Raw genomic sequence first — 25,538 nt, 5'->3', positions numbered from 1 at the left:
ATGTCTAATTAAATTATTGTGTGCATAAAGTTTCATCAAATTCTCTCTTCTCCTTAGATTTCAACACATTGATCAATGCATTCCTTAGGTTAGTAGTTCCATCATACAACACAAGACGTAGCAATAAAAACAATAAACGTAAATACCAATCAAAAAGATGAACATTGCATTTGAAGCTATGGCTCATTGATATATTGACATATAAACATAAATAGCAATATTATACAAAGTAAACAATAATCTCACGGGCATGGAAAGCATTGGAGAGGCGAAAAGAAATTTAGGAAGAGAGCATTAGCTTTAATCATCATCTATGAAAACAAAATGATTAAGGATATCATCAATCCTACCAATAACAATGGTAACATTATTCTTCTGCAGTGTGCTCCCTCTTAAAAAAATTATCTCAGATTATGACTCCCTTTCCCTTAAGAAACAATTGACGTTGCCAATTTAATGAAGAGAATTAATCTTACAGCTCACACTATGTCGTCTTTGGACCAAGCCAAACAATTGCGATCATGAGATTCTTCAAATTGGCCTAAGAATTACAAATTTTTACCCTTAGATAATACATCGCTCAAATTTTCCCAAGAATTCTTCAAATTGACCCACGTTGCAATTTTTGCTCTTCATATAATACATCGCTCCAGTCTTCCCCTGCACACACAAGTTAATCCATAGGCTCCATTTTTTGAAAAATGACAGAAGTAAAACTCTTCCAAGCATAAAACAGAAGGGATAAATCAACTCTTGGAAATTAGCGTCCTAATAATCCAACAGAACTTTGTCTTTCATGTTTGCTTGCAAACAGCTTTTGGTACCTATTTAAAAGTTGTAATAACTGTCCCTACAAAACAAATGCTACATCAGCAATCTCCGTAATATGCGAAAAAATCAACGAGAGTCAAAGTCTTTTGAATATTGACTAGTCAAGATTAGTCGATTAACTATCATTAACTTTACATATATGCTTAAATTTAAAAGAAACTGTAAATTCGTTACCAGATTACTAATACCAAATACCAAATACCAAGGGGTATAACCATGGCGACCAAGTTGAAAAGAGCTCCGAAACCTGTCTAAGAACACAAGGCGAGAATATTATAAGAGTGCTTTTCCACCCTACCACGAAGCTGTTAAGCTTCCCCGAAATCTTTCTTGACATGAAAGATACCCAGCCCGGCATCGAGATAGTCTAAACAAGTAAAACTTAGAGGAGTAATGGAATCGTGCTACACAAATAATGTCAAAAACATTAACTGGTCAACCAAATAATCAAAACAACATTTTGATAGTTATCACTTCAATTTCACAATCCCTTCTCCATCATTTATAGTAATTAAAAACATAACAAGGTATATCCATCATTGACTTCCATATACCCATCTACTTACAAAGATAAAACCATAAAGTCCATTTATCATAGATCATTTTATTACAACATCTTAGCTCATCTCTAGCAAGAAATTTAGTCCAACTTTCAAAAGTGCAACAAGTACTACCATCAATTCAATAATTAGCACATTCTATAAATACGCATATATTAAACCATTCACATAGCTAACAAGAAAACTATAGTCCTAGCATGTTATCCTATCTTGAATTGCTCTCATAGATCATAAATACACAAGATGTATAGTAAGTAACAAGAATGAGACCATTACTTTCCATTCATCATGAGATCATAATCTATATATAATGTAGGAGGCAATGAGAATACAATAATATCTTTTCTAAAAATGTCACGTATGCATCATGAAATGACCACATCTATGTAACATGATAATTTATAAGTCAACATCTTTCTATGAGTTACTAGTCCCTAAACATAACTAATAAAGTCGTGGTAAAATAAATTATTACTTTTGTGTATGAAAAACACATATGTCCATTCTTTTTCTATGGTTTAGCCCAACACTTAAATGTTGATTTAACATTGTGTGACTAATGTAAATACATATAGTTTTTCCTCTCTTTTTTTAAAGAACCTATACAAAAGATTTTGATATTATGTTCAAAATGTTGGAGTAAAGTTTAACCAGAACATAAACACTTGAAGAAGAATCAATGGTGGTCATATCCATCATGGTGATCTAAGTACACAATTTCTCTTTCTCCTTTGATTTGGGATGGCTCCTAAGTCAATATATATTGGATAAAATCACTATCTAATTCATGACTATTTCACTATGAAAACTGTTAAAATGGCTCAAACTTAATCCATGTTTATACAATACCATATAACTACGCATAAAAACAAACCCATTCCTTAATTTGCGACTAAGTTCTGAACAGAGAGGATATTTTACTGGGTCTTGGGCCCAAAATGTCCAACATGGCATCTCATATTTCAATCGGCTTCAAGACAGATTGACACACCACTCCCAGACTGGTCTTGGATGGTGTTAAGACCCAGCACATACAGTCAATGTAAGAAATTAAAAGGAACCAGATACAAACAGGGTGTCAAGACCCCTAAAGAGACAAGGTGTGGCTTTCAAACCAGTCTAATGAGACGTAGAAGGTTACAACACAACTTCTAAAGGACTATCGTATGTAACAAATGGATTCTTGTCAAAAATTACAACCCAATCCCCTCTAGCATTCGGTAAGAAACCTATGGTATCGTTTCACATACAACGGCTATGGTATCATTCAACCTACTGGAACAAATATCAATATACAAGAAAACCATGCAAATTACATATTCACACTTTCGAATTCAGAGATCAAACAAGTATTCAATGATTTAAATATGTAACGAAAATGGGAACCTGTGAATTGATGCTTGCTTAGTTTCCTTGCCTTCCAATTGCTCCCTTCCGTCCCCAAATCTCTCCCGTGTTTCCCACCATGAGCGGATCTTCAATAATAGGGCAGGCCGTGTGAAAGACCCCTTCGCAATCGCTGATGGCTGTTATCAAACTGTCATAGTTGAGAACCCCCCCCCCCCCTCGCCCCCGCCTTTCCACACTTTGAGATGAGAATACCTCCTATTATCAGGATTCCAAACCATTCTTCTTACTGCGTAGCCTTTGTTCCCGGGCATCCTTTTTTTTTTAATTTTTTTTTTTAACAACATTTGTAACTGTTTCTTTTTAAAACTTCCATTATCCGTTCATCGGTTGTAATGGAATCTAATTTAACAATGATTTAGTTGTTTTAGTCTAGGTGGCAGTTTAATACCGAGTTATTCGGAATGAGAGGGAGTGGGTTGTGATAAAAGTTCTCACGTAGATTTTTACAGAAATCCTTCCGTAAAAACAAATGCAAGTTTGCCAAGCGAACAGATAACCAAAAAAGAAGCCTTAAAAAGTCGATCACTTTTAGAATCCACTGAAGAAATCATTCGACATTTAGTAACATAAGAGACACTAAGGAAAAACATGTATAATTGATCATATTGGAACATGGTCTAAATATTACATGTGCAACATCGATACCATCTCAACAATCGCCCGCTAAACTATGGCGTGTGAAAGTCTTTTCAGCATGCCTATATTATACAAGGGCTTATTATCACTATGGCAAGTCTGTTTGACTGTAAAAACCACGCCTTGCCTATATCAAACAAAACATTAGTACCATCCATGGTGCCATGATTCATTCTGATAGTAAAGCATAAGCCTACACAGGAACCACAATAGATAATAAGAATATTATACCCTATAGTGAAAAAGAAAACAACACAAAGTCCACATTTTCTGAAGATCAGAAAATCAATTACAAGCCATCGAGTATTTCAAACTGTACATAATTTAAGACCGTAGTGTCCTTTCCAAATTCATTCATCTTCTTCAAAATCAGAATCCTCGTTATCATTTTCATCACTGTCACTCAGGACATATTGCACAGTAGCTCGAGCAGATCTTTGGGGTCTGCTTTGTGCAATTGGCTTTGAAACCTCGCCGACCTCTTCAGGACTAAAGGATGATCCTGCAGAACCGTCTCCACTTGGAGGACTTTTCTTAGTCTCCTCACTCGGTTTTGACATAACCGATTCACTTTTCTTGTTGAAGGGTGACGGTCTCATTTTCCTAACTTTTTTCTTCGGGGAGCTTTTGTAAGGGGACGCCTCGACATCAGCAATATCATGTGCAGTAGGTTTCAGTATTTCATTGATTTTCTTTTGTCCTTCCGTTGCATTTTTTGGTCCCCTTCCGGTAGGGGCTGTTGTAGAATTTGCTTTTGTAGCAATTGTTTTTGACCGTATTGCTGCTTTCTCTTGAGCGGGTTTCCTCCCGCCCTTCTTAGGCACATTTTCCTCGTAATCAGATTCAGAGTCCTCGTCAATTGCAAACTCAGAGTCACTCTCACTAAGAACCATTGCCTTCTTCCTTCCTCTCCGATTAGTAGCCTTCTTCCCATTTGCACCATTTTGCTCTTTTTGTTCTTTCTCTTCATCTGCTGCTTCTGGAATGGTTTCCATTTTATCACCATCGTCCTCTGACTGATCAACGTAAAGAGCAATCTTTTTTACTTGTCGATCAGGCTTTTTCTGCTGGGGGCTTGAGTCTTCAGTTGGTGAACTCTGTCTGCTACCATGATCCTCAACAGCTACAAATGGCAAACAGCTTTCACAATCAGATAACAATGAACTTTCTCAGGAAAATTTGAATAACACCTCCAAGTACTAAAGACAAACCTGAAAGTTCAGAAGATAACCCTCCATTGTATGCTGCCAATCTCTCTCGCAGGCTGACATCTAGACCATCATCATCCTCGTCCTCATCCTCCACTTCCTGGAAGGAGACAAATATTAAAATAACTTCATTTATGCTTTGACAACAAATTATACGGAAACGTGAAGTGGAATAGAAATTGAAACAAACCATTTGTTTTTTAGCGGCCCCCTTCTTCCCACCTCCCCTCTTGGGTTTTTCTGTTTCCGACTTCTTAGCTGAAAAATGTTCAAAATAAATCAGAAGATTTTTCCCAACACATAGCCGTCAAATAAATTCTACGGTGGGGATGAAAACCTATTATTACCATTCTCTGTAGAAACTGTCGTAACAGAAATAGCGGCTGATTGAGAATCGCTCTTATGAGAATCAGCTTTTTCAGAAGCAGAAGTCTTTTTTGTGGGTTTTTTGGGGTTTTTGCCTACTTTTCTGAAAATATTAGCGGCCTTCTCGCCCATATTTCTCAGTTCATGCTCATCTTCCTTGGCCTCTTCCAATTCTAGCGCCTACAAGGGTTAAAAGCAAATAAGTTGCTAGATGTGCCAATACATTTTACTATCACATAAGCAAGTCAAAACAAGTAATTTTTTGAGTCCATATATTTGTAAAACTACAACTCACATCCAACTCCCTGATGAAAGCATCAAGGTCATTCAACCATAACGATTTAGGCGATTTCCCTTTCAGCTCTTCGACATCCTCATTAAGCTTGTCCTTCTCGGAACACAATTGCTGAACCTTTTCCAGTGTCAAAGTTCCAATCGGCATGGAAAGAAGATACTCATAATCACCACTACGAACACCCTCCAGAGTCTCAGTGTTGTCGTCTTCAATAGGTTCCTCTCCATCTGGCAATGCTCCAGCAATTGCTGCCTCGATAGCTTTTGTCTTTTTGGGAAACGGTGTAAATCCCTTGTTCTTTAACTCAAGCAGCAGTTCTGCACGTTTCCTTTTGTTCACTATGATTTCTTCATTTACAACTCCTAGAATGAACCTAACCTTATTATCCAACTTCAGTAGCTCAAGCTGCAGGTTATCCAGTAGAACTTTCTGCAGTAAACCCGAATATAATATCAAAGGCATGCACTGAAATGACAAATCACTTTGATGAAATATCCTAACTGAAAACGCTATCTGTAGTGCTGTTAGATTTAAGAACATGTTTGACAAGCATTACAGTCTATTCAACGCCAAATAAACATTCTGAAGAAACAGGGATATGGTTAAAAAAATAACAATTCGTTTAAAAGATAACGTTGTATCGGTATAACAGGTATAAATATCTAAAACACAACCATCTATACAAACTCAGTCGTCAACTATTTTATTTCCTTTTACAGTTAACTTATTTTAATTACATTATCTGCTTTACTTTTATTTGAAGATATTTGTTCGTGTTATTTTATTTTTAACAATCAATTTAAATTTGGAAATCCCATCATTCATTGTTTAAATTTTTTTTATAAATATTATGTTCTTATAGATTGCCTTTTAATAGTTCCATTTGTAGACATTAATAAATATTTTTAAATTTGAATTTATTTATATCTGATGGAGAGAAAAAAAGAGCTCTAAATTGTTTCTCTCACGGTCACAACATGAGTTGCTCCTGCTGCCAGAGCAAACTATGTATGGACAGTGCTATCCTGTAAATTCTTGTCAGTATCAAATGATAAATCAGAAACTTCCTTATATTAGAGGAATGATATTATTTATTAGGAATTTAATGCTGTCATTCTCTTTGTTTTATAATATGATATAATTCTTTAGAATTCAAATTAAAAGCCTTCTTCGGTGGAAAATAATCACAGATATAACTTGCAGCTTTCCGGCTAAAATGAGGTGGGAACTAAGACAACCATTTGGGTTATTCACAAAATTAATTATGGAGATTTGACAAAAATCCATTCATACAATTGCCAGTGAAGTCCATCATTTCTTTCCATAGAGAAAACAATAAGCTGGCTGTTCATTGTCCACACAGAATATGGACAAACTTAATCATATTAGTATATTACCACAAATTTTTTATCTTTTTATCTTAAGTACACTTGAGATCAGACCAAACCTACCTTTCTCTTTACGTAGAATTCCAATCGGATATGATAGAAATACTCCAATACTGCAAGATCAAGAAAATAATGTTGAAATTTCATCCAAGAAGTTTCATCCATAAACATGAAAATAAAAATTTGCAGGAAAATTAAATAGAAACTAGCTCCAGTAGGTACTTTGCTCTGGAGTCTCATATTTTTGAATGGCTCCATTTGCATCAAAGAGATGCATGTTGCTGGTACTGATAGTAGTAGTTAGCTTAAATTTTTTTGATAAGCCCTCTTGTAGAGCATTTGTCATCTTCTCTTCTGACAGTGCTACCTCAAAACGAACTCTGGTATCTGTACTGTGATTATCAAGTTCCTGAAAGACATATTCTCATATTAAAACCTTGGCAAAAATATTATGCGCAAGCGTAGTGTACTAATATGTCTTTATAATTGACGTACCATTATGATTGGATCTTTATCTTTACTGTCCATCAAACTTGTCAAAAAACTCTTATAATCATCTGTCCACTTGCGAACAGGTAACTCAGTAATCCTCAATGTTGTATTATCAATCTGCTCTATAATGCCACTGATTGTATAGCTCACACCATTCTCCTTTGTAGCTGTCCGTTCAAGTGTACCCTAAAAGCAGCCTCAAAGGCAGTAAGGATGCAACTCTTCTATTAAATGTAAGCATAAATAAACTAGCATAAAGGAATATGCACTACCTTAAAACTCTTGTACCAAGGGTCCATTGGCTGCATTGGCTCATCATCAAGCAAGCGTTCTATATTTGCAACAACATCCCGTGGATTATAATTTGGCACAAAGGTGCTCCAGCCAGTTCCAATTCCTTCACTTCCATTTACAAGCACCATTGGGATGATTGGCACATACCTGAACAAAGAAAATAGCAAAGAAAGGTCAAATAGAAAAATGGCAAAACAACCAGAGACTTTTCATGCTTATACATACACCCTTCATAGAGCTATTTCCCATCCTCCAGTTGTAGTTTATGGTGTCTTGTAACATTAACAATATTGTTAATTACAAACCTGCATCAAACTAAAGACATAAAGATGAAAACAATGAAGTGCTTACCATGCAGGCTCAATAGATTGGCCATCTTCTTCCAAGTAGTCCATTAGAACATCATCTTCTTTTGGGAACAAGAAGCGTGTTATAGGTGACAGGCATGTATATATATATCGAGCACTTGCAGCATCTTTGCCACCCTATAATAAATAAAAATATTGTATCATAAGAAAACATGCTTCATAAAAAATTAAAAGATGTTTATTTAGTCTGCTCAAAAATTTTACCGAGTTTCTAGTCCCAAATTGTCCAACTGGAAGCAAAAGGTTGATGTTGTTACTTCCAACAAAGTCATGTGCCATTCCAATAATTGTGCTCGCAAGACTCTGCTCGCCATGATGGTATGCAGAATGCTCTGAGACATATCCGGAAAACTGGGCAACCTATACAAAAGGCAGCATTTTCATTAGAAACATGAATTGTGAAATGGAACATAGAAGACAAGTAAACAAAACTCATGGTTTTAGAGCAACCTTTGCTTGTTTGACAAAATTTCGTTTGAAACAACAGAAGAGGATCTTCCTTTGCCCTGGCTTCAAGCCATCAACCACTGATGGAATAGATCTTTGCAGATCAGCCCTGGAAAATAGGATGAGCTCCTTGTTCACAAAATCCTTATACGAGATGAGCTTTTCAGTCTGGTCCAAATATGTCCCTGGCTGTCAATGTGATCAATTCAGTGTTAATGACAACTAGGAGGTCATTTTTTGTGTATGAAATTAAACGTGCTTGAAATGAGTAACATTGAGATGGATGACCTCCTCCACAAGCACCCAATGGTTCCCCGAGCATCACCTAGATGCAATATGGGCTAAATGGATCATCCATTGACATGACAAATGAATACATGTGAAAGACTACTCATGACATGTGTGTCAATGAATTTGACATAAAACTTATGCAGTTGAATCCTGATAAAGCAACATAATATCATTTTATTTCCAAATACTCCACTGGCTTAATTACCTCAAATTGTCTCAACCAGTTTTTTCTTGCCTCTATCTTCTTCTTGCTGAAGGCCAGCTCAATTGCATCCCCATCTTGCTCATCAACCCACACAAAATCTTTTTTATGCTTTTCCAAATTGCTGAAATACTCCTTGCCCTCTTTGGAAGTACTTGTACCCAAACCCTATGTAGTCCAAGGAAAAGGTGACAAATGAGAAAGATGTCTAATCAGAAAATAAAGAGCCCGAACATCAAAAAACACCGGTTCAATTTAGAATTACCTTGTAGTACTTTATGCTCCAACCTTTAATTGATTGACTTACTGACTCTCTCCAAGATTCATACTCAGGAAGGGTGTAAAAGGATAACACCTTCCCATTCTTATGGGTTGCCTGCACCAACACGATAAAAATTTGAGAAAGAAAATCTTACCTTTCGAGGTTTGAATTCAAATATAAAGCATCTTTATTAGAAAAAATAGGGCAGAAAGTTTACCCTGACAATAGGAGTGATAAATTCCACAAGAAATGAAGGAACTTTAAGCAAAGATGGCCAGTTATGGTGTATGAAATTGATCAACAACCCTTTAATGTGGGAGCCATCATGATCCTAGAACAGACAAAGAACAAGTTAATGAGACCTCACTCAATAGGATCTGGCAGAAAAAAAACAAGTTAAAGAAACCTCACTCAATAGGATCTATCATAGTTTGCACAAACAAAACAGTCCTGGACATGTGAAAGGTACCTGATCTGTCATTATCATCAGATGACCATATCTTAACGATTTAATGTTGTCATATACTTTATCATGCTGCAGACCAAGGATTTTTTTAATATTTTCAGTCTCTTGATTTTCTGCGATCTGTTTATGTGTTGCTTCCCTGACATTGAGCAGCTTACCTCTGAGAGGGAATACACCATAGTGATCTCGACCAACAACAGTTATTCCTGCCAACTGACAGCAAAAAATACTTAAAAAACAATCCCAATTTCCAAATTGATCTGGGAGTGTGTCACAATGAAATACATTCTTTGATAGGTCAAAAAAATTTACTATACATTCTTGGAACAAAGGATAAACACTTACAGCAAGAGCCTTAGCTGAGTCACCCTCTGTTAAAATCAAAGTGCATTTTTCAGATTCCTTTCCACCCGCTTTATTTGCATCTTCAAGTTTTGGGATGTCATGTCTATCTTTTCTCTTAGTTCCATCAGTTTTCTTGAGCTCTTTTCTTTGTTTGAAGTCCACCCATGCCAATATACTTTCAAGTACACAATTTGCCACTGCAGTCATCAGGTAAAATAAATCTTGCCTCAGATCCTACGTAAAAGTCACATTCCCAAGGATATTTAATGTATGAAAGAAACTAAGCACACCTGATTTTAAGTACTTATCAGTCAGCTCACACGTAGAACCAAAACTGTTCTGACGAGTTGTCAGGGTATCCTTTGTTTGGGAATCAAAAGCAGGATTGTCAATTTTAGCATTGACAAAGACCCATAAATGATTCTTGACAGCATGTGGTTTCAAGGTAGCAGCAGCATTCTTATTCTTCTTCTTTGCAACATTTATCAGATAAGTAGCTATTTGATTTGCTATGTAGTCTACATGTGATCCACCCTTTATTGTGGAAATCCCATTGACAAAGCTGACCTGAACAAAGGGATTAACCAAAAATATGAACCAATGCCACAAACTAAAAGTGTACTGGCTTAAACCCAATAAGCATCAATAACCTAGTGAGGCTCCTGAAGTGCACAATTCATGAATTTAGAGGGAATCAATATAGAGGTCACATAAAGTAGAACATGCACATGTGAAGATTAATCTTGCCTGTTGAAACTGCCCATCGCTTGCAGTTACACAAACCTTCCATCTATCATTCACTTCTATAAAATGTCTGAAAGAAAAATAAAAGTATTAGATCCACTACACAGACAGGAGAAAGCAGTTGTGGAACACATTTTACAAAGTTTGTGGGTGTTGGCAGTTCAAAACCTTTCTCGCTTTGAGTCAGAATCTTCTGCTCGAGAGAGGTAGAGGTCCACATAATTGTCAAAGCTCTTAACTGGCAAACATTTTCCATTGAGTTCAACTTTAACTCCCTTCCCAAGACACCCAGCAAGATCAACCACTCTCTTCTTCATCAACGCAACCACATCAGGTTCTAGATCCGTCATGCCGAACTTGGCCAAATCAGGTTTGAAAGTAACCTTTGTCCAATTTTCTCCCTCTTTGCACTTGGTAATGGTTGGTTCTGACTTGCTGCTCATGTTGTTAGTGAAAACCTTCATGATAGAAACAAAAAATATAAAATAAGAATAAATTAAGTATGAATTTGAAAATAGAAAATGTAATCTTCTTGGACATTTTGCAATAAATCAATACTAGTAAGCACTAATAAAATGAGCATAAATATCTTAAATACTTCTATCTAAAAATATGTTAAGTCATATCAATTTGAAGCTCTCTATTTATTTAAAAGTCATTTAATTTTATGTTAGAACACTTATTACTATACATGTGGACCCTTTTTTTTACAGTCTTTTAAATATTATTTTTCTTTTCTTGTATAAATTTTCAATGCAACTTAGTTTAGAAGTATTGTGGATATAATTAAATATTAATATTTTGACATCTTATCACCGTTATAGTTAACCGCTTGCTGCCATTGTAGGATGGCTCTAGAAAACTAATCAAATTTAAAATTCAAATCCAAACTGTAAACTTAGACAAGAGCAGCAGCTGACTTCAAATCTTAAAATCAGTAAAGCTATCAATAATCAAACTTCACCAATATCATCAATACCGTGCAAGTCAACAAGAAGGGAGTCACTTCAAATCTGTAAAATACTCAAAACAAAGACGATGCTCCCAAAAGAATTAGCATCAAAAGCAAATAGCAAATGGCAATACAACATGTAGTGTTCAGCAACAGAATTGAGCACAAACATGTCAGGTTCCATGCAGTTAAAAATTATGTTTGGTTAGTTGGGAAAAAAACATATCGAAGTCAAATAAATTTACAGGTGTTTTTATTCGAATCATTTAATTATGTAATTCTATACAGCAGAGCATCATGAATACAATGAATTTTTGGCTTGCTGGATTTCAGTGGCAATAGAAAAGCACTTGGACAGCACCCTTAAACTATAACAAATAGAAACACCACCACCAGCAACAATAACAAATAGCATTCACTTTCACTATCGCACATATTGGGTTAAAGAAATTACTCACTACCATAAATCAGCGTGAAGATTTAGAGAGGAAGGACATTGCATTTGACTCCTACAACTCCGTGTCAAAGTAATAATGTCCAATTGATCTTATTCAACAAAATTTAAAATCGCAACCATTGCAATTCTGTAAAAATGTGGAACAAATAGATCTTATGCAAAAATGAAAAAACAATGCACGGTAAAAAATTTAATTAAGATTAAAATCTCATTCCACAACAACAAACCACTAGACCTCTCCTTCAAAACTCTCATAATGTGTGTCCTTAATACAATATGTCAACCAAGAAATCTTCACGAGTGTACTGGTAATTTTGTCCTTGATCAAAAGACTATAAACAGTTTGGTGAGCTAAGGCAGCAATTACAAAATGAATATGATAAACACTCTAGGTTATTAAAATGATTTATCTATTGGAAATGATATTGTCATTGATGTCCAGAAGGAATTCATTGTTCAACAAAGAAAGTTACAATAATTGAATTGTCATTGATGTCAAAGGCATTTGGAACATTTGTCCACTATGGAGAGCAGTCGTTGATGTTGTTTGAACAAAACCATATAAAGGCCAAAGACCCCTAATCAGATTTAGCAGTGACTTTGAAAATCAAGTATACGATTCATTTACTTGACTGACTGTGAATTCAAACTTATGTTTTAAGCACTTCAAAATATGGGACCAAGTTATGGAATTACTTGATCAACATGTAAACAGTCATATTCTTGAAAGGGGACTGATCTGATAAGAACAAAAGTTTGAATTAATTACTTATCCATAATTCATATTTGGTGCTAGAAGAGTTCATATACATATTCTATAAAAGAGTTTAAGAAACTGCAGTGATGTGTTGTGAATGACAAAAGCGATCATTATTCACGTGTGAGCACAAAAGAAAAAGGTTAAGGAATGGTAGTGATTGTCTTCCATAGTGAAGAGATTATGGTTAAGAAGTCAATAGTTGATGATAAGGAGAGAAATTAATTATCGTTAAGGAGCACAAATAATGCTTTCCAAGGACATTATTATTTATCTAAGATATCGATGCATTGTTGGAGATAGGGAGGCGGACAGGTATGCCAAGGCGTGAGGAAGCCCTGTGGATGCCGTCTGGATGCCATTTGCAAGCATCTTAATGCGGACGGAGGCCTGTTACCCTATGGCATCCGGATGGCATTCAGACACCTCCACAGGAAAACCATGAGAAACAAAATAAAGAAGAAAAAGAAATTTAAAATAAATAAAAAAACTTAACTTTGATTTAAAACATGTGCCATTTTAGGTTATAATATCATTTTTTTTGCCAAACCCTAAAGCGACCCTAATAGAGGCCTTGAACACATTGAACAATCACTTTGTTTGCAGCTAAGTTTGCTCCTCTCATTTGGCTTCCATTTTGGCATTTTGAAAGCAACATGATAATTTTTGAAGAGGAACGATCGTAGGGCAAGAGTTGGCTTCCACAAGTTCAATAAAACACTAAGAGGTAAGCATTTTATCCCATTCTTGAGTGTTTCAATTTTTTTTTTGAGATTTTGATGAAATTTTTCACATTTTTTCAAAAAACAATTTAAAGAAATTGAGAAACAAATTTAGGTATTTATTTGAATGGTTTTGTACCATTATTTTTACTTGTATGCTTGACATTTAATAGTTTTTTTACTGATTTAAATTTATTTAATTTCTTAGTATAGAAAGAAACCACATTGGATTGTGTAAGAATGACTGCCACTAGTAGTCAGAGTTCGGTGGGAGGACAAGGTTCAGTGGCAGGGCAAGGAGGGGACAATTTCAAATTTGATTTAGGGTCTCAACTATGGAGACATACAACAAGAATATGGCAAGCTGCATGTGGTGGCTTCTATATTTGGAGTTGTAATTATTGTCAATGTAACAAAGTGTAAAGCTTCATTTCATGGACCCTACTAGTAAAGGTTTTGGAATGTGCAAATGTGCAAATGAGAAGGGGTTGTCTAATGCACAAATAGCTTCATTTGTAAAAGAACAAGAGGTTGTTGATCATTTGGTTAAAAGATTGAAAAAGAGTTATGATCAACCTCTTTCCTCAAAAAAGAACAAAATGCAACTACATGTTGAAATGGAACTAGTTGTATCTTCCAAACATCCATTCATGCAAGTACCTGTACAAGGAGATGGGGATGAAGTAGATAATTTTGCAGCAGCCCAAAAAAGAGGCCCATTGCACTTTGCATTTAAAATGGAGGCAAGAGATCATGTTGATGGAGCCATTGCACATTGCCTCGATGGTAATGGCCTTCCTTTCAACCTAGTAAGATCACCATATTGGAAGGAAATGGTAAGAGCCATCAAAGAAGCACCAAATGATTACATAGGTCCTAGGTATGAAAAGGTGCATACCACACTCTTGCAAAAGGAGAGAGTTTCTATAGAGAAAGCAGTTCAACCCATTAGAAATTATTGGAAAACTTGGAGTGTTACAATTGTGTTTGATGGTTGAAAATATACAAGATACAAGCCATTAATTAATGTGATTGCAATGTCCACCAAAGGGGCAATGTTTCTAAAGGCAACTGATTGTCAAAGGGAGGTGAAGGATTCACAATTCATCTCTAATATTCTCATTGAGGCCATAGATATGGTGGCAATGAGAATGCGGTCAAGGTTTTTATAGACAATGCCAAAAATTGCAAAGAGTTGGTGCTTTTGTTGAGGGTCACTATGACCATACTTTTTGGACACTATGCTTTGTACACTCCCTCAACTTGTTTATGCAACAAATTGGAACTCAAATAGATTGGGTGAAGCAAATATACAAAGAGGGAGACAACATCCAAATGTTTGACTAACCACAACATGTCACAATCCATTTTAAAACATACTAACAATTGGAGTTGCTAAAAGGTAAATTAATTTTTTGCAATTAATAAATTTCAAGAACTTGTAATTTAGCTAATATTTATAATTTTATTGTCAATTGACATGTTGTTAACTTGTTTAGGTTGCTAAGACTCGTTTTGAATCTGATACTATTGTTATGAAACAACTTCTCAAGGTGAAAGATGCTTTGAGCCAAATGGTCATTTGTCCTCAATGGAGCGTGTGGAAGGTTTCAAATACAAAAAGAGCCCTAAAGATTAGGGATATGATCTTGGATGAACGTTGGTGGATTCATGTGCAATATGTTTTGGATATCACCGAGCCCATCATGACTATGCTTTGCTTTGCCAATACAGATACACCTTGCTTGGGAGATGTGTATGATGGCATGGACACAATGGTTGAGAAGGTAAAACATTCTATACAAGCACATGAGAGTGACCCTACAAAATGTCAAGCCTTATGCAATAAAGTGAAAGCAATAATTATGCACTATTGGGAGAAGATGACTACCACGTTCCACCTCCTTGCATATGCTTTATCTCCAAGGTATTATAATGAGGCGATACTATCTATGCCAAATATAATTGCACCATATGCTAATGAAGAGTTTGTTAATGGGTGCTCAAAAGGTTTTGCAAGAATCCTCCAAGATAATAAGATGCATGAAAAGGTGAGGCTAGAGTTTGGGTTATTTGCTTCCGGAGCAAAGCGTACTCCATTTGCAATTAAGGACCAAAATAAAACAGAAGCAATCACATGGTGGTACATGTATGGTCAATCATACAAGCATCTAGAACCTCTTGCAATTAAAATCCTATATCCATTCAATGAAGTGCAACTAGTTGGGGTCAAAGAAAGCTGAGGACTTGGTCTACATTCATACCAACTTGCATCTTTTGTCCCGTAAGGATGATGAATACATGTATGGGACAGCCAAACTTTGGGATGTACTCTTTGAGTGTGCAAATTTGGATGCAACACTTAATGATCTTACTATGATGATGGATGATGGTGATGATAGGTTCCTGACACATGGTGCATCTAGTACAAGTGGAACCATTTTTTGTTCAAATGATATGGACCTTGCAAGGGTTGGAGATGAGGAGAATGTAGATTGTTTTGAGAATCCTTATAATTCTGATTAGTGAACATTGAATCATGAACTATGTTTTTGATTTTGTAGTTTGGACATGGAGTCTACAACATGAATATTTGTGACTATGAAGTTATAATTTAAAGCTTGAGCTATTTAATTAACATATAAAATATCTTGAATCTTGATCAATGGTGAAGTATCATATGAATAAATTAATAATGATAGTATCAAATGATGCATGTTTGTATATTTCTAAGTTTCTAACTCTAAGTTCTTGTATTTATAAGTTTCTTAAATTCTTTGTATATATATTAATATTATATATATACACGTATATGTATATGTATATCCATATGTATACGTATATGTATATGTATATGTATATGTATATGTATATCCATATGTATACGTACATGTATATGTATATGTATATCCATATGTATACGTATATGTATATATTTAAAATATATATAGACGTTTCCAAACGCATCCGTACCCAAAAAAGAATCCTGCATCCTATATCCTCTTCTAATTTTGTATCCAAATCGGTAACTTATTTATTAGAGAAAAATCACTATATCTATTAAATGAGCAGCAATTAATGCAGTGATCTAGATTACAAAGGGAAATGATTCATAAAAGTTGGCAAAAGTCAAAAAAAAAAAAATCTAATTAAAAGGCAGAAAGTACAAGTGTTTAAAGAAAGCAATAAGAATTTAGAAATGGCAACAAAAACTCGTGTCCATTCAAAAAGTCATCTCTTATCAAAGAGATGACTCTTTTCATTAAAGGTAATTACATAGTGGAATGGAAAATATAAATTGAGTGGAATAAATGCAATATCATTTAAGCAAGTGAAATAAATGCAATATCATTTAAGCAGATTTTGCAAGGAGAACAATGAGAGATGTGAAGATCAAGTGAGAAGTGGAAAGAAATGTATATGATATAATAGAGTATACCATTTGAACACACAAAAGACTTGCGAGGATTAGACAATAAATCATTCATAGCTGATTTTCTAAAGGGAATATATGCAAAATTGTAAGGAAAATTATTAATATTTACGATGAAATTTGGAGTAGATTGTTAAGGGATTTAGAGAAAATATATGAAAGAAATTGGAATCAAGTTGTGGAGGAGTTCATCACACATGAAACAAAATTCAAGCAATTGGAACCTTGTTTTGGAAGTGGGTGCTTCCTCAAGGAGCAATTGGTGCCTCTCACTCAGTTGTTGTTCAACACTGGGGATTGGTGCCTCCTATATGTTGTTGCCTACAAATTGAGGCATTAGTGTCTCTTGTTGGTCGATGCCTGCAAATCTTGAAAAATAAATTATATAAGAAATATTATTTGTGGTTTTTACCTGTAAGTTTTCCATGTCAATTGTGTTTTCCACTTGTGTTGAATAATTATAAGCTCTTATGTGAATGATACAGTGCAATTGATGTTATAGTGAATGTCAAGTTGAAAGAATGAAAGATTATATTATACTAATATTGATACACAATGTTCCGAGGAATATACTTATCCTCACTCAATAAACCCTATCCTTTTTGGAATGAATATTTTTTTGGAACATAAGGACTTGGGGGAAACACCACCTTTGTCACTACCACAAGGATATTTCCAAGACACTCACTAGTTTGAGAATTATTGGAGAATTTGAGAAATCCCCCAAGATATCCATGCGGGCACAAAAATTCTTTTGACCGTCAATGAGGCTTTCGATTGTCCGCAATGGCAATAAAATGAAAAGGACTATATTTAGAAAATTATGTGCCCCAAATCCTAACACTAGTGGTCTACAAACCACACCCAAACCTTAAGCATGAAGAAAAAAATTATTAATAAGCATATAATCTCATTCCATATCACCCCCAAGTTTTAATAACAGTAAGGGCTTGGTGGTGAAAAAAACAAAATGACTATGAACTCTACCCCTCAACCCCCATGGATTGCAAAAAGGGATGTTCCAAAGGGAATTAAGCCTTAACCTTTCTAGGGAATCTCGCCACAAAACCTTGTTAGGGGTTTCATTCCTAGAAACCCAAAAGGGGTTGACCTCCTTGCATCTTATAGATAGGTAGGTAACAAGGTAAAGCTATCTAAGAACCATAGAGAGAGAGATGAAATAAAAACCTAAAATTTGATCTTTAGCTCTCATGCCTCCCACACCCATCTAATTAAGTTGTCAACCCACTATAATGCAAACCTTGACCTCATTACATCCTATAGAAGTGTAGCAAAGTAAAGCTATCAAGACCCATACACAAATTAAATAAAACCTAAAATTTGACCTCTGTTTCCTATGACTCCCACAACCATCAATTTTAGTTGTCAACCCACTATAATGCAAACTCATTTGAGCTAGGCTCAACTTCATACTACAATCACCACCTCAGCACAAATTGCTAAGCTAACATGAATCATTCTTAGTAGTGTCAAACTCATTCAAAAAATCCCACAATATTGCACACAATTGCTCATCACTAAATAAGATAATCTATATCTTAACTTTGCAACAACAAGTGGCCACACTACCAACAAATTCAATACAAGCATTGTCAACGCCCACAAAAGGCATGCAAGACTAACCATCTTTTCAAATATATTTTGATAAAAAAACCATTGTACTATTTAGTATATAAATTGTACCAAAATTTGCAATCATTTCTAAAGGTTTTTATTAAGTTTGCTGACTTTTGAACTTCAAGCATTAAATTTGACTAATTAAAGGTTCAAACTATATAGTTCTAAACAATTTTAATGTCTCAATTTTAAGTATCTTAATAGTATGTCCTTTGTTAAGATGCTTTCATGGGAAAAAGATACATAAATGAGTTGTTATATCAACTAATACTACACAATCCAAGATTCCTTCATGAATTGATTGCAACCAGCATGATTTCAGTCTCCTTTCTATTGAAAAGATTATTCCTCAAGTTGCAAAGTTATATTCCCCATTATTAAGTAAAATTGGTTTAGCAGACATGTAAGTATTAGCTGAATTTGAGACGGATAATATCTTAGCATCCTTCAAATAAATGCCTCAAATCCAACTTACTGTCACTATCTGAAATCTTGCTTGGTGGAATTAACTATATTAATTATACCTTACAACTCAAAAATGTAATATTGCCGGGAGTTTAAGCATTCATAAATGACATAGTCCAGTAAACAGAATTCTTATGATGAATTATTTTATAATAAAATAATTATATACAACCAGGTTCATTAGAGAGCAGCATATTCAAAACATTTCTTGTAAAAGCCCAAACATTAAGAATTTCTGGGCACATGTGAGTAGGAGTCCAATGTGCATCCATGCCATATCACATCTGTATCGATACATATGGGGATACACATGCCCAAATGGGCAGAAGAATTTCTGGCTACTCTGAACCAAAGTCTTGTTAGGAGCTTTGAATCATACATGAGTTCTTTGATAACAATCTCACAACCAGCTCACCACAAGCTCTCAGTTAATCATATCTGAAGGTTAACAAAGTTTGGCACTCTAGCTCCGTTTTGCAGGAAAGTTGGCAATCTTCAATTAGAGTGTTATGTTGCAATGGCAATGAGACTGTTGATCAACTTGTGACTCTATAAGGTTTAGTAGCCTACAATGATCATGGGTTTAATGTAAATATGGATTTCAAGAATCATTAGAATTCTGCAAGGTGTTGTTTTTTCAACTTAATACTGCACACACCAAGATTCCAAAAAAAATTATCAGTCGACTACAGCATCCAGCATCATTTCAGTCTCCTTTCTCTTGAAAAGATTCTTCATTAAATTGTAATAATACAATTTCCCGTGCAGTGGGTAATATTGATCTTGCATATATGTAGATATTAGCTGAACTTGAGACAAATGACATCTCAACATTCTCCCCAATAACTATCCCAAAATCTAACTTACTCACGCTATCCGAAGTTCTACTTCATGGAATTAATTAAATTAATTCTACCTTTCAACTCACAAATGTGGTGTTGCTGTGAGTTCAAGCATTCATAAATGACATTATACAGTATACATAATGATCTACATAGAAATGTATAATAATAAAAATCACATAGAAGTTACAACAATGTTCATTAGAAAGCTGCATGGTTTAACACATTTCCAGTAAAAGTAGCCAAAACAACCAAAGTCTTATTAGCAGTTTTTTACCATGTATGAACAATCTCACAACCTTATCACCACGAGCTCTCAATCATTCAGATCTGAAGGTTACCAAAGTTGGGCACTCTAGCTCCAATTAACGATTATTGTCAATCTTCGGTTAGAGTGAGCGGTTGTAATGGCACAGAGACTATTTAGTAGTTATAAGTTTTTTACTGTAAGATTTTGTTGCTTAAAGCCATATTGGGTTTAATACAAATCAGGGTTTCAAAAATTAGTAGAATTCTGCAAGGCATATTCCCAAGCACCATCCACCAAGGAGACCAGACTTGACCAGACTTGACCAGACTTGACTCTGCGACATGCAATCCAGCCAAACAGGCATTCAAAAAGCCACAAATTTCATCAGACCAGGGGATGGCACGATGCATCAACAATTACAACGAAAAATCATACATATTTTAAAACACATCCCAGCTTGTTGTCTTTATTCTACCAAATGTCAAATTTGAATTACAACTAAGGGTTCCTGCCAAGCCGCCTATCACGTTAAGTTAAATTGTCAAAAAATACCCTCAACAATTTTTAGACAAGGTCATTATTTGACTTCAACTACTAGTTTGATAAAGTCTCATTGAACACTGTTGTATTGAACAAAGTAATTGGTTGCAGAGGAGACATGTTCCATCTTTCTAGTGAAGCACAACACTAGGAGTGGAAAAAGGGGGGAGAAAACAAAATGATGATTTAAGGACGAAAACAAAGGAAACCCTAGGATGGAGCACAATACACGACCAAGTGAAAGGCCAAATTGGGAGATATCCCAAGGGACTGGTACTTAAATTGAAGATGGAAACTCAGCGGGTAATAATTTGGAAATAAAAAAGAGGGATTGTGAAGAAAAACAAGTAGAACCTGGAGTACAATTCAAGTACCTGCTTATACTTCTTCTGCCTCCTTCCATCAGCAGTCTCGATGATGAATTCGGTAGAGAAAATATTAGTTAGCTTGGCACCATACCCATTCCTTCCACCAGTCGTCTTCTTGACATTGTCATCATAATTGCTTGAGGTAAGCAGATGACCAAAGATAAGCTCGGGTACATAGACGCCCTCTTGCTGATGAATCTCCACAGGAATGCCGTCGCCATTATTGTAGATGCTGATCCTTCTGTCCTCCTCGCTGATATCCACCTTAACGGAATTCATTTTGAGGTCCCTCTCCTTGTTGTCGGCCGCGTTTACCAGAATTTCATCGAAGATCTTGTACAGCCCAGGCACGTACTCAATCTCTTTGCGCACCATGCCTCCATTCTCATACACCCACATTGTTTGTCTGTGCTTCTCGATTGAGCCCACATAAGTGTCGGGTCGGAGCAAGATGTGCTCCAGCTGACTCTTTTTCTGGTATGTTTCTTCGATACTCTTGCCCTTGCCATTACCTGCAAAAATTCACAGAAAATTGAAAATCATCAAATTCCTGGGAATGATCAAATCCTGAAGAAACCTTCAAAATTCTGGGAATAAAGTAAAAAATGGAGAGACCTTAAAACCAATGGCTTACCGATATTATCATTGTTGATGTTGGAGGGCTGCAATGGGCGTCTCTGCTTCGCCTTATTTTCTTTCTCCATTATCTTCTCCTCTGCTCTCTGCTCTCTCTCTCTCCCTCCTCTGCGCTGAAATCAAAAAATAGTGTCGCGGGGCGGGAGTATATACCGTTGCATTTCTTTAAATTTCAAATTTGAAATGGACGCTCTGGATCGCATCTTGACCATTTGTAAAGGGATTGAAATAAAGACCATCCAAATTTTTGGAGCCTAAAGATTATTCAAAGACTTTCTATCCTACTTAATTTCTGTAAGAGGGTAGATGATCATTTATGTAATTAATGTCTTTTTAATTATGTGTCAATTTATAGTGTGGAATTTTTCAAATTATATTATAAGCCTTTTATTTAAAGAAAAGTATTATTTACTTTAACATTAACATGTATAAAATTGTTATTGTATTTGTAGGTAATGTACTATTGCATTTACTTTGTGTCATTGGTGAATTAGTTTTCACCGTTCACAAATAACAATTTTTTAGATAATAGAAATATGTCTAATGTTAAGCCTTTTTTTAGGAGGGTTCTCCATACTCCATTTTTCTTGTCAAATTTTCGCTATAAGCAAACAAAATAATTCTAATCTTATAATTATTAAAGTTTACAACACTATTTTCCATGAGTTTGTTCTACAATTTGAAAAAAAATATCACCCTTTAAATAAAAATTAGATTTTAAAATTAAAATAAACAATCAATCAATCAATCAATCTTCGTTATGATACATAATGAGATTCAATGATTTATTTGACAAAATAATCAACTTTAAAATAATCTTTAAATGTTTCCTTAAATAATTAACATGCAAACATATTTTTCATTTCTCCAATCATTTCACTATTTTTAATTTCTTACAAAGTATTTGTGTATTTTTTATTTCTTTCACAGTTTATTATAGCAGTGCTAGTTACTATTAAATTTTTGAACTTCAAAACTACAAGGGCAAGTACTTGCCACTACTTGGTACTTGTTTAATAAGTACATTTGAGCATACCAAGCATTTAAATATTGGGATTCACTTTGGACTCCAATCTCAATTTTATTTGGAAAGATGCTATTAAGTTTTGCACTAACCATGAAAGAGGTAAAGGAGGAATCGCCCTTCTTATTAGTAATAAATGGGAAAAGCATATTACTAATAATGGGTTTTCTCCCTGTCAGAGAGCAGTATGGGTTACTTTACAATTTGATGACAAGACCTTCGGGGTCTGTGCTATTTATGCTTCAAATGACCTTAAGGAAAGAATTGAGCTATGGAAATGGCTTATAGATCTCCCATATTTGCCTTGGCTCTTCGGTGGAGATTTCAACATGATTGAATCCCAGGATGATAAGTCGAGGGGCATTCCCTTTCATTGGAAGGATAATGAAAAAATTTATTGGAATAGATTTTTAAACTCCAACTATCTCTTTGATCCTATTGCTGGTAACAAGGAAACCAACCCTGGACTATGGCACACCTGGTGCAACTTTCAGCAGGGCAATGCTAGGATTTATTCCAGGCTTGACAGATTTTATGCCAATAAGTATTTTTTTCTCTTTTCCTCCTGACATCTCTGGATTTATTGTTCGAGTTATTGCCACCACTCTGTCTGACCATCACCCTATTTTGACTAAGGTTAATTTTAACAATAGTCCCCTTCAACACATGTCTAGAAGCAGTAAATTCATCTTAAACACTAGCCTCCTCATGGATGAGGATGTCCTTGATGCTGTGCAGATTATTAGAGGATTAAATAAAATTAATCTTCAGTACCTATCCCATATTGATAGATGGAATACTAACCTCTCCTCCTCGAGGATCTTTTTGCAAACCATTGGGCAGAAAAAAGCTAAGGACTGTAGGTTCATTGAAAAACAATTATCTTTTGATCTGCAAGTTGTCGAGGAGAACATTCAAAATGACTCTTCCAATATGAATCTTTTTTCCAAGGTTATGGCTACCAAAGATGCTCTTAGGAAGCATCAGCATGTTAGAATTTGGGGAGCCAGGATCAGGTCTAGATCCCACTGGCTCCAATTTGGGGATAGGGGATCGAAATTCTTTTTCAACCTTCTTAAGCATAAACGTATTAAAGAGTCTATAGATAGACTTTCGATTGATAACCAAGACATCTCTAACCTTGAGTCTATTATTCAGGCCTTTGCTAATTATTATGAGACTCTTTTTGCTTCAGAAGACTCTCCTGAGGCTGAGTCAATTAGAGTTCATTGTAGGAAGCTTATTCCTAAAAAGCTTGATCCTGATGATATTGCTATTCTTGCTAATAATATTTTTGTTGAGGAGATTGAAGGTGCTATTAAGGCCCTTAATAATGATAGAGCGCCGGGCCCTGATGGTCTCCCAGTTGAATTCTATAAGTCCAACATCGGATGGATATGTAAGGATCTCTTTGATCTTTATTCTGAAGCCTTGAATAAAGGTACCCTGGGTCAGGATATCAATAGAGGGATTATTAAACTTCTCCCAAAAGAAGGGGATAAAACCTTTATTAAGAATTGGAGGCCTATTACCCTTCTTAATGTTTCCTACAAGATTTTGGCTAAAATTATGGCTCTTAGGCTAGTTAATATTCTTCCTAAATTTGTTAATTCTACCCAAACTGGTTTTATCAAGGGTAGATATATTCTTGAGAATCTCATAACTAGCTGGGAAGCCATGGATTGGTCTAGATACTCTCATCAAAACTCTGCCATGCTCCTTTTGGATTTTGAGAAGGCTTATGATAGGATTGAATGGAGATTTATCCTTATGATGTTGGATGCTTTTGGTTTTCCTCCTTTCTTTTGTAACACTGTGGCTATGCTTCTTAATGATGCTTCTGCTTAGGTTGAGGTCAATGGTATTCTTTTTGCTCCTTTTTCTCTTAGGAGATCCATTAGGCAAGGGTGCCCTTTGGCACCCGCTCTCTTTGTCATAGCTTCGGAAGCTCTTTATTATATCCTCAGAGATAATTCCTTATCTCCGGAGGTCAGAGGTATTTATCTGCCTAATAATGAAGAGCTCATCAATTGTCAATTTGCGGATGATACTGCTTTATTCCTTGAACTTTCAGAAAATAATTTCAGGAACATGCAAGTTAAACTCAATCTTTTTTGTTCTATTTCTGGGGCTAAGATATCTCAAGCTAAATCAATTTGTTTAGGTTGGGATGAGCGGCCCCCGGACTGGTTTCTCCAATACAATTTTAAATGGGGTGGTCCTAATAGGATCATTAGATATCTTGGCATCCCTTTCTTGGTGGAGCCTGACCTCAAAGACATGTGGTCTTGGGTGAAAGAGAAGATTGATAAAAAGCTGAACAAATGGCATAACAGGGCGTTATCTTTGGCAGGCAGAATTCAGGTTTGCCAGAAGATATTGTCCTCATACACCATATATTATTCTTCTGCTTGGTGTTTTAATAACTATCAGATTTCTAAAATCCAGAAGTCCATCAAACAATTCCTTTGGTCTGATGGCAAAGGGAATAGAAAGATCCACTCTGTTAAGTGGGCTTGGTGCCACACTGACAAGACCCTTGGGGGACTTGGGCTGAAGGATTTAAGAACTCAAGGTATAGCCTTGTCTACCAAATGGATTTTTCAGTCCATGGAGGGTGATTATCCTTGGAAAGTGCTAGTTAGGAGCAATATTGAGAGGGGTGTTCCTAGAAAAGCTAAGTCTTGGACTAGCCTCCCCTTTTGTGACCTCATTCTTGGTAATTTTACTATCATGGTTCAAGGCTCTGTGGTTTTCAGGTCTATTTGGAAGGCTTGGGATCATGTTAGGAAATTCATCACTAACAAGGAGTTTCATTCCAATATTCAACTCCATGGTGAAAGATCCAT

At 35.5% G+C, this 25,538-nt stretch overlaps 1 protein-coding gene and 1 long non-coding RNA gene across 2 annotated transcripts; both read right to left on the bottom strand.

Annotated features, from left to right (window-relative positions):
- Positions 1-312: 312 nt before the first annotated feature.
- Positions 313-2,823, bottom strand: LOC149562700 (uncharacterized). The gene is made up of 2 exons (XR_016363517.1): positions 2,778-2,823; positions 313-1,078 (listed from the first exon to the last, which is right to left on the bottom strand). It is a non-coding gene; the product is annotated as an uncharacterized LOC149562700 (long non-coding RNA).
- Positions 2,824-3,378: 555 nt separating this feature from the next.
- LOC149562699 (DNA topoisomerase 2-like) lies at positions 3,379-21,818 on the bottom strand. Its single transcript, XM_089826138.1, has 22 exons — positions 21,664-21,818; positions 21,036-21,541; positions 10,774-11,063; positions 10,609-10,675; positions 10,152-10,428; positions 9,862-10,058; positions 9,520-9,729; positions 9,268-9,381; positions 9,054-9,164; positions 8,792-8,956; positions 8,299-8,484; positions 8,053-8,208; positions 7,832-7,965; positions 7,459-7,627; positions 7,190-7,372; positions 6,917-7,103; positions 6,758-6,807; positions 5,307-5,735; positions 4,993-5,191; positions 4,836-4,903; positions 4,649-4,745; positions 3,379-4,560 (listed from the first exon to the last, which is right to left on the bottom strand). Exons 1-22 carry the CDS (start codon positions 21,731-21,733, stop codon positions 3,788-3,790), a joined length of 4,638 nt encoding a protein of 1,545 aa, XP_089682264.1. The 5' UTR covers positions 21,734-21,818; the 3' UTR covers positions 3,379-3,787.
- Between the last annotated feature and the right edge of the window lie 3,720 nt (positions 21,819-25,538).

Source organism: Cupressus sempervirens, chromosome 4 (assembly GCF_028749045.1).
Source record: "Cupressus sempervirens isolate cs-2001-9-10 chromosome 4, ASM2874904v1, whole genome shotgun sequence".
Classification (NCBI taxonomy): Eukaryota; Viridiplantae; Streptophyta; class Pinopsida; order Cupressales; family Cupressaceae; genus Cupressus; species Cupressus sempervirens.
The sequence above is the reverse complement of the archived record's forward strand: the minus strand, read 5'-3'. Positions and strand labels throughout refer to the sequence as shown.